The sequence below is a fragment of the Lycium ferocissimum genome, chromosome 5 (genome assembly GCF_029784015.1).
Source record: "Lycium ferocissimum isolate CSIRO_LF1 chromosome 5, AGI_CSIRO_Lferr_CH_V1, whole genome shotgun sequence".
Lineage (NCBI taxonomy): Eukaryota > Viridiplantae > Streptophyta > Magnoliopsida > Solanales > Solanaceae > Lycium > Lycium ferocissimum.
In genome coordinates this window covers 66,659,752-66,671,323 of record NC_081346.1, presented here as the reverse complement: position 1 = coordinate 66,671,323, position 11,572 = coordinate 66,659,752, and the positions used below count along the sequence as shown (strand labels likewise).

Here is an 11,572-nt window from a genome sequence, read left to right as displayed (position 1 = left end):
AATATATATGTAGCTATTAATAGTATTTAACATATTACTTTTAGCTATAGGATGTAATTAATTTAAACTATAGCTACTAAATCTAAATATATACTAGAGTTTGTTATGTCATGTAGTTATCCCAAAAAAGAACGGGTCATTTGCACGACTACTCTTCAAAGGCACCGGTCTTTAATTTTTGTCCCTCAAATCGGTGGTATTTAATTTTTGTTCTCATTTAATATCATGAGATTTGGGGTTTGAATTTCAGCTCAGTAAAAAAAAAAAATTCGCAAGGTAGAATTTTGTTGCAACGTTAGGCCTCAGGCAGAATTTTAAATGCAAAACTCTATCTGCAGGCAGAGTTTTGCATGTGAGGTATAGTTTTGCAAACTCTACCTGCAAAACTCTACCTTGCGAATTCAAATCTCTATCTTGAGATTTTTTTTTTTTATTGAGCTGGGGCAGAACTTGGGGTATTAAGGGAATGACAAAAATGAAAGACCACCAATTTAAGGGGCAAAAATTAAAGACCAGTACTTTTGAAGGACAATCCGCACTAAAACAAGAAAAAGAACATCAAAATTCGAAACTCCTGAAATCAAATCTATCTTATTATTAATATTAAATTAAATCTCATAAACCCTTTCGAGTTTAGGGTTTTAGCAAAAACATCTCCTATGCTTAGAAATGGAGCTAAAATTGACAGGTGTTTTTAATTATGCTCTTAGCATTAAAGAATTAGTCTTCTTAATTTTGATCATTTCTCAAAACATATTTAATAAATAGAGCTAATTTAATAAACTCCACATTATGTTTATTAACTTTTACTCTTTCTTTTCATTTTTACTTGTCCACTTTTGACTTTTCACGTTATTTAAGAAATAGTAAATAAAGTGTGTATTTTACCATGATGCCCATAGTAATTGGTGTATAATGGTATTGGTTTTGGAAAATAATTTAGAATGAGTAATTAATGTTAAGAGTAAAATAGAAAAGAAAAATTTATCTTATCTTGATATTTAAAAAATAATAAGTAAAAATAAAAATCTATTTTAAAAATAATGAACAGGTAAAAGTGAGCGGAGGGAATACTAAGTTGACACTTATTTTGATAGGAAGGGAGTAATAGCATATGAGCCTTTAAATCTTTTCTTTTTTTTTTCAAGATAAATTTAGAAGGGCAAAACCGCCTAAAATGGTGACAAACTCACAACCCCAAATTTCGTGAGACCATCAAAATTCAAAGCTACTGACTGAGATCAAATCCATTCTTGTTAATATTAATCTCATAAACCCTTTGGAGTTTAGGGTTTTAGCAGAAAGAGTTACTATGCTTAGAATTGGAGCTAAGCTCTTTAGAACTGCAAGAATTGGTAGCTCCACCTTGTCTCATTTCAGGTCACCTTCAAGATTCTTATCTTATAGTAACAATAACAACAAAAATGTTAATAACACTGGTTTCAAGACAAGCCCTGTTGCTCTTCAGATGATTAATTATGCTCTTTCTCTTGCCCGTGCACAAAAATCAGGTTTTTCTTTTTCTCTATTATCCATTTCTTGAATTGCTGTCTTGAGTTTGTTTTGTGTTGTTAAATGTGCATTTGCTTTGATTTTTTCATCTGTCCATAAATCAGTTTTTTTTTTTTCGCTATACCTGTTTCTTGAGTTTGTTTTTGTGTTGTAAATATGAATTTGCTTTGATTTTTTCATCTGTCCAAAAATCAGGTTTTTTTTTTTTTTTCACTATACCTGTTTCTTGAATTTGTGTCTTGAGTATGTTTTTGTGTTGTAAATATGAATTTGGTTTGATATTTTCATCTGGGTCGTAGTGAAAATGAGGTCGTTAATTTCATTTCTTGAGTTTAATTCTGTGTTTTTGTGGGACAAAATATCGGGTCTTTTTTCACTATATCCATATCATGAATTGGTGTCTTGAGTTTGTTTTTGTCTTGTAAATGTTAATTTGATTTGATTTTATTGTCAAGTCGTAGTTCATTTCTTGAGTTTGATTCTGTGTTTTTGATGGACAAAAAAATGTTTGGTTTAAGCAAATGAAGTTAATGGGTCGAAAACGCTCTTTTTGATAGTTATTTTCTCCTGCACAAAGTTCCTTAACGGGTTAATGATACCCTGCTAGGATAAACGAAGTCTTATCACATGTATTGTGAGCAATCCTGGGAAATTCCTAATTTTCTCGTCTAAGTTATTTAAAATTCACACTACTGCAATAAATCATTAACACATTTCATGAATAATCGGTTGGTCTTACTTATTATATGTTGAATCCTCAAAAAAAGGTTCCCAACCCCATCCCTTGAAAAAAAAGTTACTATATTGGTTCTGGATCATAATATTTTTTAATTTCTGGGTTCTGGATAGATTATTTTTACATATCAACTGAATTTTGTAACACAAATACATGGTTTGAGCCAAAGTTACTTGGTACTGCCGTAACTGTAATCCCCACTGTGGACAGTCCCTGAGGATAAACGGAATCTTATGACAGTGTGTTTTTAGCAATACTGAAGAATGCCTACTTCTCTCTTCTAAGTTTTTGAAATTCACTATACTGCAATAGATCATTAACACGTTTCATGAATTATCAGTTGGTCTTATTATTATACTTATAGACTAATGAAGGCATCCAGTCATGTCCTTGAGAGGATTCTTTCTAACGGAAAAAATCCCTATTTTTTCAAGTAATCTTTCATGAATGGACATATCTTTTTAATAAGACACGTTAGTTGACCGTCTAAGACAAGAGGGTCGTGAAATTTGTGATCTATGATTTACTACAGTTGTAAATGTGATTTTCTTTGAGCCATTCTAATACATTTTAATTACTTCACCAAAAAAAAAAAAAAAAAAAGTGATTTTCTCTGATTTTCCATGTGGTCATAGATTCCCATTCCAAATATTAAGTCTTTTACTTTTCCCATGTCATTGAGTTCGTGTGAGTTTGATTATCTTTTGTAAATGTGAATCTGCTTTGGTTTTCCATGTTAGGCACAGATGCCAAAATCAGTTTTTTTTTTTTTTTTTTTTTTTTTTTTTTTTTTTTTACCAACTCATCAAGTTCGTGTCTTGAGTTTGATTCTCTGTTGTAATTGTGAATTTGCTTTGATTTTCCATGTGGGATTCATAGATGAATCATATGCGCAAGCTCAATTGATACTTGAGCAATGCCACTCAACTCAGTCGGATGAGAGTGCTAAAGGATTGGTTTTGTTCGCTATGTCTACCTTATTTTCTGAAAGGTTAGTCTTAATTCTGTGGTTGTCTACTTACAATTTTGAATGACATGGAATTCGAAGTTAATTGGTTTATTCTCCTTTCTTTGTGGTATTTTTAGCGGGAATTTTGGTGAAGCCATTGAGAAGCTCCAGAAAATTCAAGAATTGGGCTTGTCATCTTTAGCTGTTAGAGGTAACAACTTGTGGAAATTTTTGGTAGAAACCATAGTTTGAAGTTCCCATGGTAACAATTAGGCATATGATTGCAGTTGCCGCCTCTGAAGCACTTGCTGGGCTTTATTTAGAATCGTATCAAGTAAGACTTGTCAAACTGCCGATGTCTGCTTGAACTGATTTTGGAGTATAGTTTTATTATTCCATAGGATAACTAAGCAAATATGTCTCCCAATTTAGGATGATTCTTCATCAGCAACTGCAGATATGTGCTTGCAACTGCTGGAAACCATAAGGCTAGGGATTGGTGGTGGTGGATCTGAGCTTTTGGAAGCTCGTGCCAAGGCATTGAAAGGGCTGGTTGAGTTGGTACGTGGTAACGTTGAATCAGGTGAGAGATATGGGGTGTGTTCGGTCGGTTGCAAATATTCACATGTTTGGTTGGTCAATTGTTGGGAAATATATTCTCTAGGAAAACAAGTTCCTTAAAAATGAGAAAAATGACTTTCCCTAATGGAAGTAGGGAAAACAAGTTCCACAAGTGGCATTCCACATCGATTTGTGTCTGCCCCATCCTCCAACATACCTTATCTTCACCCCCACCCCTCTAGCCCCCATCCGCACCATCCCACACTCCTACCCCCCGCCCCACCTCCCATAGTATTTGTCTAGATCATATACAACCCCCCGCCCCACCTCCCATAGTATTTGTCTAGATCATATACAAATGCTTTTAGGACAATTTTTTTTGCTTACGTACCGAATAGGGGCTGATGCAACATACTAAGTAGGGGTGGTTCAATTGAACCCCTAACTTTTGGTGCGGAGCATAAATTTGTGTGTAAAAATCTATTAACATTACAATAAATAGTAGGCATAAACCCATAACTTTAAAATATAATGGGTTCAATGCTAAAAGTCTTAAAGATTGAACCCTTCGAGTTTAAATCCTGGATCCGCCCTTGGCACCGAACATAAGAAAATAAGTAAGAATCCTACATATTTTCCTGAAAGCCAGATTCCATGGAAAACATTCTCCTTCATATCGAACACACTCATAGTGGTCATGCTTTTCCTCTACTTTCGGTGTTATCCTTTGTTTTAAGGTATTGAAATTGTTTATGTTCATTTCAGCCCAGTCATTCTTTGAAGGAGCTCAGGGTGATAAAGGTTGCTTTGGTAAGGATTTGCCTTGTGAGACATCACGGATGACATAGTTCTACAATGTATTGATATCGTGATGTATAGGCAACGTTGCGCTATCTTATGGTGAATTCTTGCATTGTATGCGGAATTTCCAAATGGCGAGGGAGTTATATCAAAAGGCAATGCAGGACGTATCAGAAAGTAAAGATTTTACTGACTCGCAGTCCTTATCAGCGTGTAATATGAACTTGGAGGAGACTTTGGTTGGAGCTACTTGTGCTCTAGGACAGCTTGAGGCTCACTTGGGGTAAGCCTTCCTTTAAAATATATAGACCTTAACATAAATAGCCGCCCACCAGAATAATAGCCAACAAATGTATATTTTTTGTGTATTAATGTATAATATACATAAAATATACGTTTTTGATACATAATAGTGTATATTTTTGTATATTTGGCTAGCGATGTAATTATTTTTGGTCGACCGGCTAAATGTGTAACTTTCCATTAAATATATGGCTTTCCCTTGTATAAACATATAATCCAATATCTTCCCTTACGAACAGATTTTTCTTGTTGTAGGAATTTTGATGATGCTGAAGAATTACTAACTGCAGCATTGAAGAAAGCAGAAGAGCGCTTTGGTTTGATACATCAATTTTTTAATGCATGGATGACAAAGTTATTTGTATGCTTAATGATTTTTATTTTATTTATGCAGGTAATTATCATCCAAAGGTAGGTATCATTTTGACCTGCGTAGCTCTCATGTATCGACATAAAGCAGCCATGGAGCGGTCAAGCTCGCTTTTGATCCAAGAGGTCTGAGACTATTCTCAAAGCAATTGACACATACAAATATCTATACACCACATGCATGTACCTTCTGTTTTACCGTTGCAACATCAGGCCATTAACAATGATTTGCTTTGGGTGAATTCATTTTAAATTTGTGAGAAGATTTTGGGATGCATTTCCTTTCCAAATTTTATAAAATGCATAGTTCAATAGACAAAATTTTGGGTTCTGGGTGATAGGGGGTTTGTTTCTAAGAATTTCTTTTGAAGATTTTGAGAATCTTAATTGACAAATATTGCCACTTCAAGGGCCTGAATCCCCTGAATCCAAAGGAGTTAATGAGTGACCTAACTATTACAATTCTAATAGTTGAATATGAGAATACTTTCTTTCTTGGGGTCTCTGTCTCTCTTAAAAGGTTTCTTTGAACAATGCAGGGACTCTATAGAAGAGCAATTGAAGTGCTCAAAGCTCCACCCTTGGAAGTAGAAGGTATGAGGAACAATGAAAAAATTTCAGGTTTTCATCATTCAGAAATCAACTAGAGATAGAATAACAACCATCTGAAATCTTTTTACAGGTGTTGAAGCGATTAAGTCGAGAAGGGATATACTTGCCCTTGCAAGAGGTACTCATTGCTTCTAAAATGCAGTAGATCTTATTTATTTCTTATTCACATGTTTTGCAGAACTGTCTGACCTCTTCAAGATATTCTTCTTTCGCCCTTATTACAAGATTTTCTTCTGGATCAAACTTTATATTAGTATCGAAAGCTGTGTATTTAGGATATGATCTCTCTTTCCTCAATCTTGCTTCCTTCAGGCAGTATTTTTTCTGGGTCTTAATTGAAAGAAACGAGGCTATATATTCATGTTTTCCCAGATCGTTGTGCTTTGAGCATGTAATGGATGCTTCCCAACTTTTAGTTCCTACTTTTTTCAAGAAGGGATGAACTGCCTAAATAGATTAAAAAGATGAAAAAATATAGTGAAATTCATTAAAGTTCAGCTGCAGCTATATGTGAAAGTTTTGTTTGTATATCAAGGGGTTGACTATAGGTTTAATTTAACAGTTTGAAAGCCTCTGCTGCAAATTGTTCTGTTGATAAGGGTTGCACATTTTGCGTCAATATGATTGGGCGCTTTCACAGTCCTCTTCCATTGGTTACCGTGTTTTCCTTGCACAGAAGTTATGCCTACTTCGATAAGTATCAATGAGTGACTTGTTAATGTACCCTAGTTATACAGAAAGTGAAAATCTTCCATGGGTGTTATTCCATGCACTCGATACTTACTAGTAATATGCCTGGATTGACTTGCTTGGTTGCTGTGCAGGTGGTTATGCAGAGACGCTTATTGTGCAACAAAACAGAAAAGCAGAAGGTGAAAAGATGAAGCGGTGGGCTGAAACAGCTTGGACAAATCGCAGATTATCACTCGCTGAGGCACTAGAACCATCCGAGTCATCAGCGAAGGTGGCTGTCATAGACACTCGAATAAGCCGGATCCTGTAGTTTCCCTTCTTACATGTTTCCGTGGAAATGTTAAGGCGCATTATGTTCAAAACTCACAAGTATCTATATACTTTTATAGATATAATATGCTCTATATGAGTTGTAATGTTAGAGTTGAGCACTATGTAAGCTTCTAGGTAGTACCCCTTTGAATGCGTTAAAGAAAAGGTCTAAAATTGTTTTGATTTTGATTTTCTTTAATTGTTGTAGCTGGAACTGTTTCTGCACATAAATCCCAGAATAGGTTTCAAAATTTTCTTGAAATATGAATGTATTACTGTTGTACATTACTGAGTACATAGTAGACAGGATTGGACCCTGCTCATGAAGAAATTAAATGTATACAAACATTTAGAGAGGAATATCAAGGCCTTTTCCAATTTCTACACCGATCATTTCAAGAATTCCCTTGTTGAGAATCTGAAAAAGGAAGAGAAAAATACACAAAAATCAAAATACAGTACTAAGTAGTACCTTAAACCTTATATTAAAGAGATAAAGAGGTGGACATACCAGTTCCACAATGAATGTCCCAATAAGACCAATCATACAAGCTCTAGAGTTCCATATCTCAGCTGTCTTTGTAAAACCAAGAAAGGGTCGGCTCAATTTTGGTACTTCCTTTGGCAACTCCACCTACCCAATATGATAACAAGTTACATTTACACTCTGAAGGCTCCCTCAGAGTACACTATCACCCAAAATCGGAACAAGAACATCTAATTGTGAACATGGAATACATGTTGCTTTTTCGCCGGTAACTTTCTTGAAAAAATAATAAATATTCATTCATCCAGGCTTTCACCTCCCGAAGTAGTGGGGGTTTGGCACTTCCCCCTACATCGTGTATTATTAAAATGATAAGTAGTAACTTTATATGTACATACGTACATATAATTGGAAGTTTTAGAAATTAGACGGCTATACAAAGCCTCAATCATACTCACAAAGAAGCAGTGTGAGTATGAGTAGACCATCAGTAGTTGCTAGAGGGACATGTTTATATTATACTCTGTCCAACTTACTTTATTGAGCGTGTTTGACTAGACACCAAGTATAAGAAAAAAGACTTACTTTGACTGTTCAGGGGCGGAACTATCTTTGTCTGAGGGAAGTCAATTGACAACCTTCGCCCGAAAATTACACTGTGTAGATAGGTCAATTTTTTATGTTTAGTTTTATGTATTTAAATACTAGTATATGTTTAACTCTCTTACCTTCTTCACATATTTACTTCTTTGCACCCCTCCCCCAATTGAACTAATTACAAAGTTACCTATACCTATAAGAACATCATGTCATTAAGATCAAACGAGACGTTTAAAATTAAAGAATTTTGAAATATAGTAATGTGTCATTCTTTATAAACAGAATAAAAAGAAAAGACCGTGCTATAAAATAAAACTGGAAAAAAAGTAAATAGATACTAGTAGGGAACATACTCCAGCAGGAAGCTTTGCAGCCTGAATCTTGAAGACCCTTTTGGTAATTTTCAAGTTGGGATTATGTGGCAGAAAGAAATGCTTATTCTGAGAATGATTTGCAGTGAGTGTTGTTGAGAGAAAGGAAGATGAGAGTGCAGGTGAAGTAGCAGCCATTGTTACAGAGAATTTGCAGTTGCAAATGAACCCATTGTGTTCTTGTTTTCTGTTACCTTATCAACAATATTTTGTGGTCTCCAAATTTTGATAAGTGTGGAATTATTTTCTATGAGTAACTGGGTCCCACTCCCACATAGGTGCTTGTCAAGTTTGGCACCTCATATTTTAATTTCTCAAACATTATTGGTTCGGTTGATTGTTTTAAAAACCCAAGCTAAAAAAGGGAAAAAAGAGTTTTCCTGTCCACCAATTGGGGGTGTACATAGATCGGGTTGATTCAAATTTTTTAACTACCAAACCAAACTAATTGTGTCCGGTTTTTAAATTTATATACCAAACTAAACCAATAAAATTTGAGTTTTTTAACCTCGGATTTTCTCGGGTTATTTAGTTTTCTCGGGGTTTTCCCCGGAAAAGTCTTCATACAAAAGATATAACTTTTACTTTAAATATTTCTTTAGTCTTACTAAGATACAACTATATAATCAAGGTGTTTCTTAAGAAAATAACACAAAATGTGAGATGAGTGAAAACATTGTATTAAAATATTCAACCAAAAAGATAATAAAATCGATTAAAATAAATATTGCTAATTAATAAGCCATAAAGAAAATGACTATAATCTAAAAATACTAAGTCATGCTAAAATAAGTACGGCTAATAAGTATTAATTACATGACAAAGAAAAAAATTAAGTTATGTATTTTCACTCTCTAGACCAATTTTGCACAATTAAAGAATAAATATCCAACATTATTGTCATTCTTAGTCGTAGAATTGAATTTCTATTGAGTTGGTTTTGGTTTTGCTTTGACTTTTCTTGTTATCGACATCCAGATATAAAACTTATTGACATTCAAAATTCTAAGTTCAAGCTTGAAATAATATGATAACAGACAAAAAACTATGAAAAAATTTAAGAAATATTTATAAATTACATTACAATAAATATATTTATGTATAGAATATTTTAAAAATTGAATAAATGTAATGTCGGGTTGGTTTGGTTCGGTTTGAGTTTTTTTAGCTAAAACCAAACCAAACCAATTATGGTCGGGTTTTTTTTTTTCAACAACAAACCAAGTCAAACCAAATCATTAGTCGAGCTTTTTTCTCAATTTGACTCGGTTTATCGGTTTGGTGCGGTTTGTCGGTTTACTTTGTACACCCTACCACCAACATTTCACATTACATTATTGAACTAGCGGGAGCATTTAAGGTACTACTCCTTTATTTTAACTTGCATATGTTATGATTTTTTCGGAATTTCTTACCTTATTTAGATATTTTAAACACATGCTACGGTTAAGATTTTACCGAACTAGACCATTTCGGGATACAAGGCCCAAACCCCTGACCCATCCAATCCCCCATAGACTGGTACTCTGTCCCACGTTCGAATCTGGACTGAGCTGGTCCCAGGTGTTCCTCCCCATTTGTCACCCGTAATGCATAGTTAAGTGACCTTTCTGGTACAAACAAAAGTAACATAACTTTATTAGGCACTATTAGCCGATTGAGTAATGAACCAGATAAATCTGGAAATTTTCCAATTAAATCTAAATATATAGATTTGAACTCAGAAAACTTGTGAGAGTTATGTAAAATATATTGGATTAATACTTGAGTTTGACTTGACACGGAATTTAAGAAATAAAGGAATACTTTTGAAATGTGTGGTCCAAAATAGGTCTTCAATATTTGTGTGGTTGTAAATCATCTTATAAAGTTAAATTGTTTCTAAATATAGATATGTGCCTATTTTTTTGGGACAAACTAATAAGGAAAGTAAGACAATTTTTTTGGGACGGAGGGAGTACTATAGTCTATAGAGTATATTTTGTTTTACTTCATCTCTACTACCCTTGAAAGATAAATACATCTCTACTGCCCTTGAAAGATAAATACATGAACTTTCTTCTATTTTTATCTTTATATTTTATTTTGTTTTCTTTGTCTACCATTTCTATATTAAGAAAAATAAGGAATATTTGATGCAGACACAATCAAAAGATTATTCACTTGGATAGTCAACTCCCTTAAAAGTTAAAACCCTCTTCCAAATTTGAGTGCTTTTTATGATTTCACGAATCACGATTGAATTTAAAAAGACAAGAATAGAACTCGTAACATCTACTGTAAGGGCCACATAACATTATTGTTTAATCCAATTATCATTAAGGTATCTTTATAAATTAAAGCTCGTTAATTTATTTATTTTTTGGTAAAAAGAAAGCTTTATTGATCAATAGACAAACAAGTACGTATGTCCTACACTACTGCTGAGACTCTTTTTTTTTTTTTTTTTTTGTGTGTAGTTTAAGCCATTATCAATGGTTGTCAATCCTTGATGTGGGGGTTAGGCTTGACCCCTACCATGTCTATTAATGTAGAAAAGTTACATTTAGAGGGAGACATGTACCAAACCTCTACTTCACAATCTGTTAAGCTTTCAAAAGAAGTAAAGGGCTAAGCCTATACAAAGCCCTTTTTGACAAAAATGTACATCATTTAATTAACAAAGAAGTTGCTTTTATCATATCTTCTCCTCATAGAGGGAAGTTGCCATTTATCTAGTTGAACTAAACCTTTAACCTCTGTTGGAAGATTTTGTGAAGAGGCATAGAAGGTTTCTTCTCCACTAGATGATGCCAATTTTGCAAAGAAGTCTGCCATCTGATTTGCTTCCCTTAAGCAATGAGTCAGAGTTATTTCAGCTTCCTCAACCAAGTTGATAGTATCTAAGACAGTCTTTTTATCTTCATGTTGGTGGTTCTCTTGTTAGTGATCATATTGGAAATGATTTGAGAGTCTATTTCCACCTGAAATCTATGGTATCCCTTACTGATACACCATTGCATTCTTTGTTTAGCTGCCAATGCTTCAGCTTGAGTATTTGAATTGCACTGTATTGGTCTGGAGAGTGCCATGATGATCTCTCCTTCATTATCTCTGATGACTACTCCTACTCCTGTTCTTCCATTGCTGCTGATGTAGCGTCCATCCAGATTTAGCTTAATGCATCCTATATTTGGTTTGATCCGTCTGACTTGTTTGATCATCACCGTTGGTTTCAGTCTTTCTATAGTGTTGCATGATACGCCTAAATTACACCTTTAATATTG

General features: G+C 34.0%; 2 protein-coding genes across 2 annotated transcripts; one reads left to right on the top strand and one right to left on the bottom strand.

Annotated features, from left to right (window-relative positions):
• Positions 1-1,136: 1,136 nt before the first annotated feature.
• Positions 1,137-7,128, top strand: LOC132057124 (uncharacterized). The gene is made up of 12 exons (XM_059449581.1): positions 1,137-1,511; positions 3,128-3,239; positions 3,335-3,408; positions 3,485-3,531; positions 3,630-3,780; positions 4,524-4,568; positions 4,638-4,842; positions 5,118-5,179; positions 5,257-5,357; positions 5,771-5,825; positions 5,914-5,961; positions 6,668-7,128. The coding sequence occupies exons 1-12, from the start codon at positions 1,313-1,315 to the stop codon at positions 6,844-6,846; spliced, it is 1,278 nt and encodes a 425-aa protein (XP_059305564.1). The 5' UTR covers positions 1,137-1,312; the 3' UTR covers positions 6,847-7,128.
• Positions 7,088-8,508, bottom strand: LOC132057125 (light-harvesting complex-like protein OHP1, chloroplastic). The gene is made up of 3 exons (XM_059449582.1): positions 8,289-8,508; positions 7,360-7,482; positions 7,088-7,266 (listed from the first exon to the last, which is right to left on the bottom strand). Exons 1-3 carry the CDS (start codon positions 8,442-8,444, stop codon positions 7,198-7,200), a joined length of 348 nt encoding a protein of 115 aa, XP_059305565.1. The 5' UTR covers positions 8,445-8,508; the 3' UTR covers positions 7,088-7,197.
• Between the last annotated feature and the right edge of the window lie 3,064 nt (positions 8,509-11,572).

What these genes read in the sequence shown, in the direction of transcription:
- LOC132057124 (XM_059449581.1), top strand. Translation starts at nt 1,313, where the DNA reads ATGCTTAGAATTGGAGCTAAGCTCTTTAGAACTGCAAGAATTGGTAGC. An exon ending in GAAAGCAGAAGAGCGCTTTG is followed by an intron (nt 5,180 to 5,256) that starts GTTTGATACATC and finishes TTATTTATGCAG; the next exon opens with GTAATTATCATCCAAAGGTA. An exon ending in GCTCGCTTTTGATCCAAGAG is followed by an intron (nt 5,358 to 5,770) that starts GTCTGAGACTAT and finishes TGAACAATGCAG; the next exon opens with GGACTCTATAGAAGAGCAAT.
- LOC132057125 (XM_059449582.1), bottom strand. Translation starts at nt 8,444, where the DNA reads ATGGCTGCTACTTCACCTGCACTCTCATCTTCCTTTCTCTCAACAACA. An exon ending in CTGCAAAGCTTCCTGCTGGA is followed by an intron (nt 7,483 to 8,288) that starts GTATGTTCCCTA and finishes CATATTGGGTAG; the next exon opens with GTGGAGTTGCCAAAGGAAGT. An exon ending in GGACATTCATTGTGGAACTG is followed by an intron (nt 7,267 to 7,359) that starts GTATGTCCACCT and finishes TTCCTTTTTCAG; the next exon opens with ATTCTCAACAAGGGAATTCT.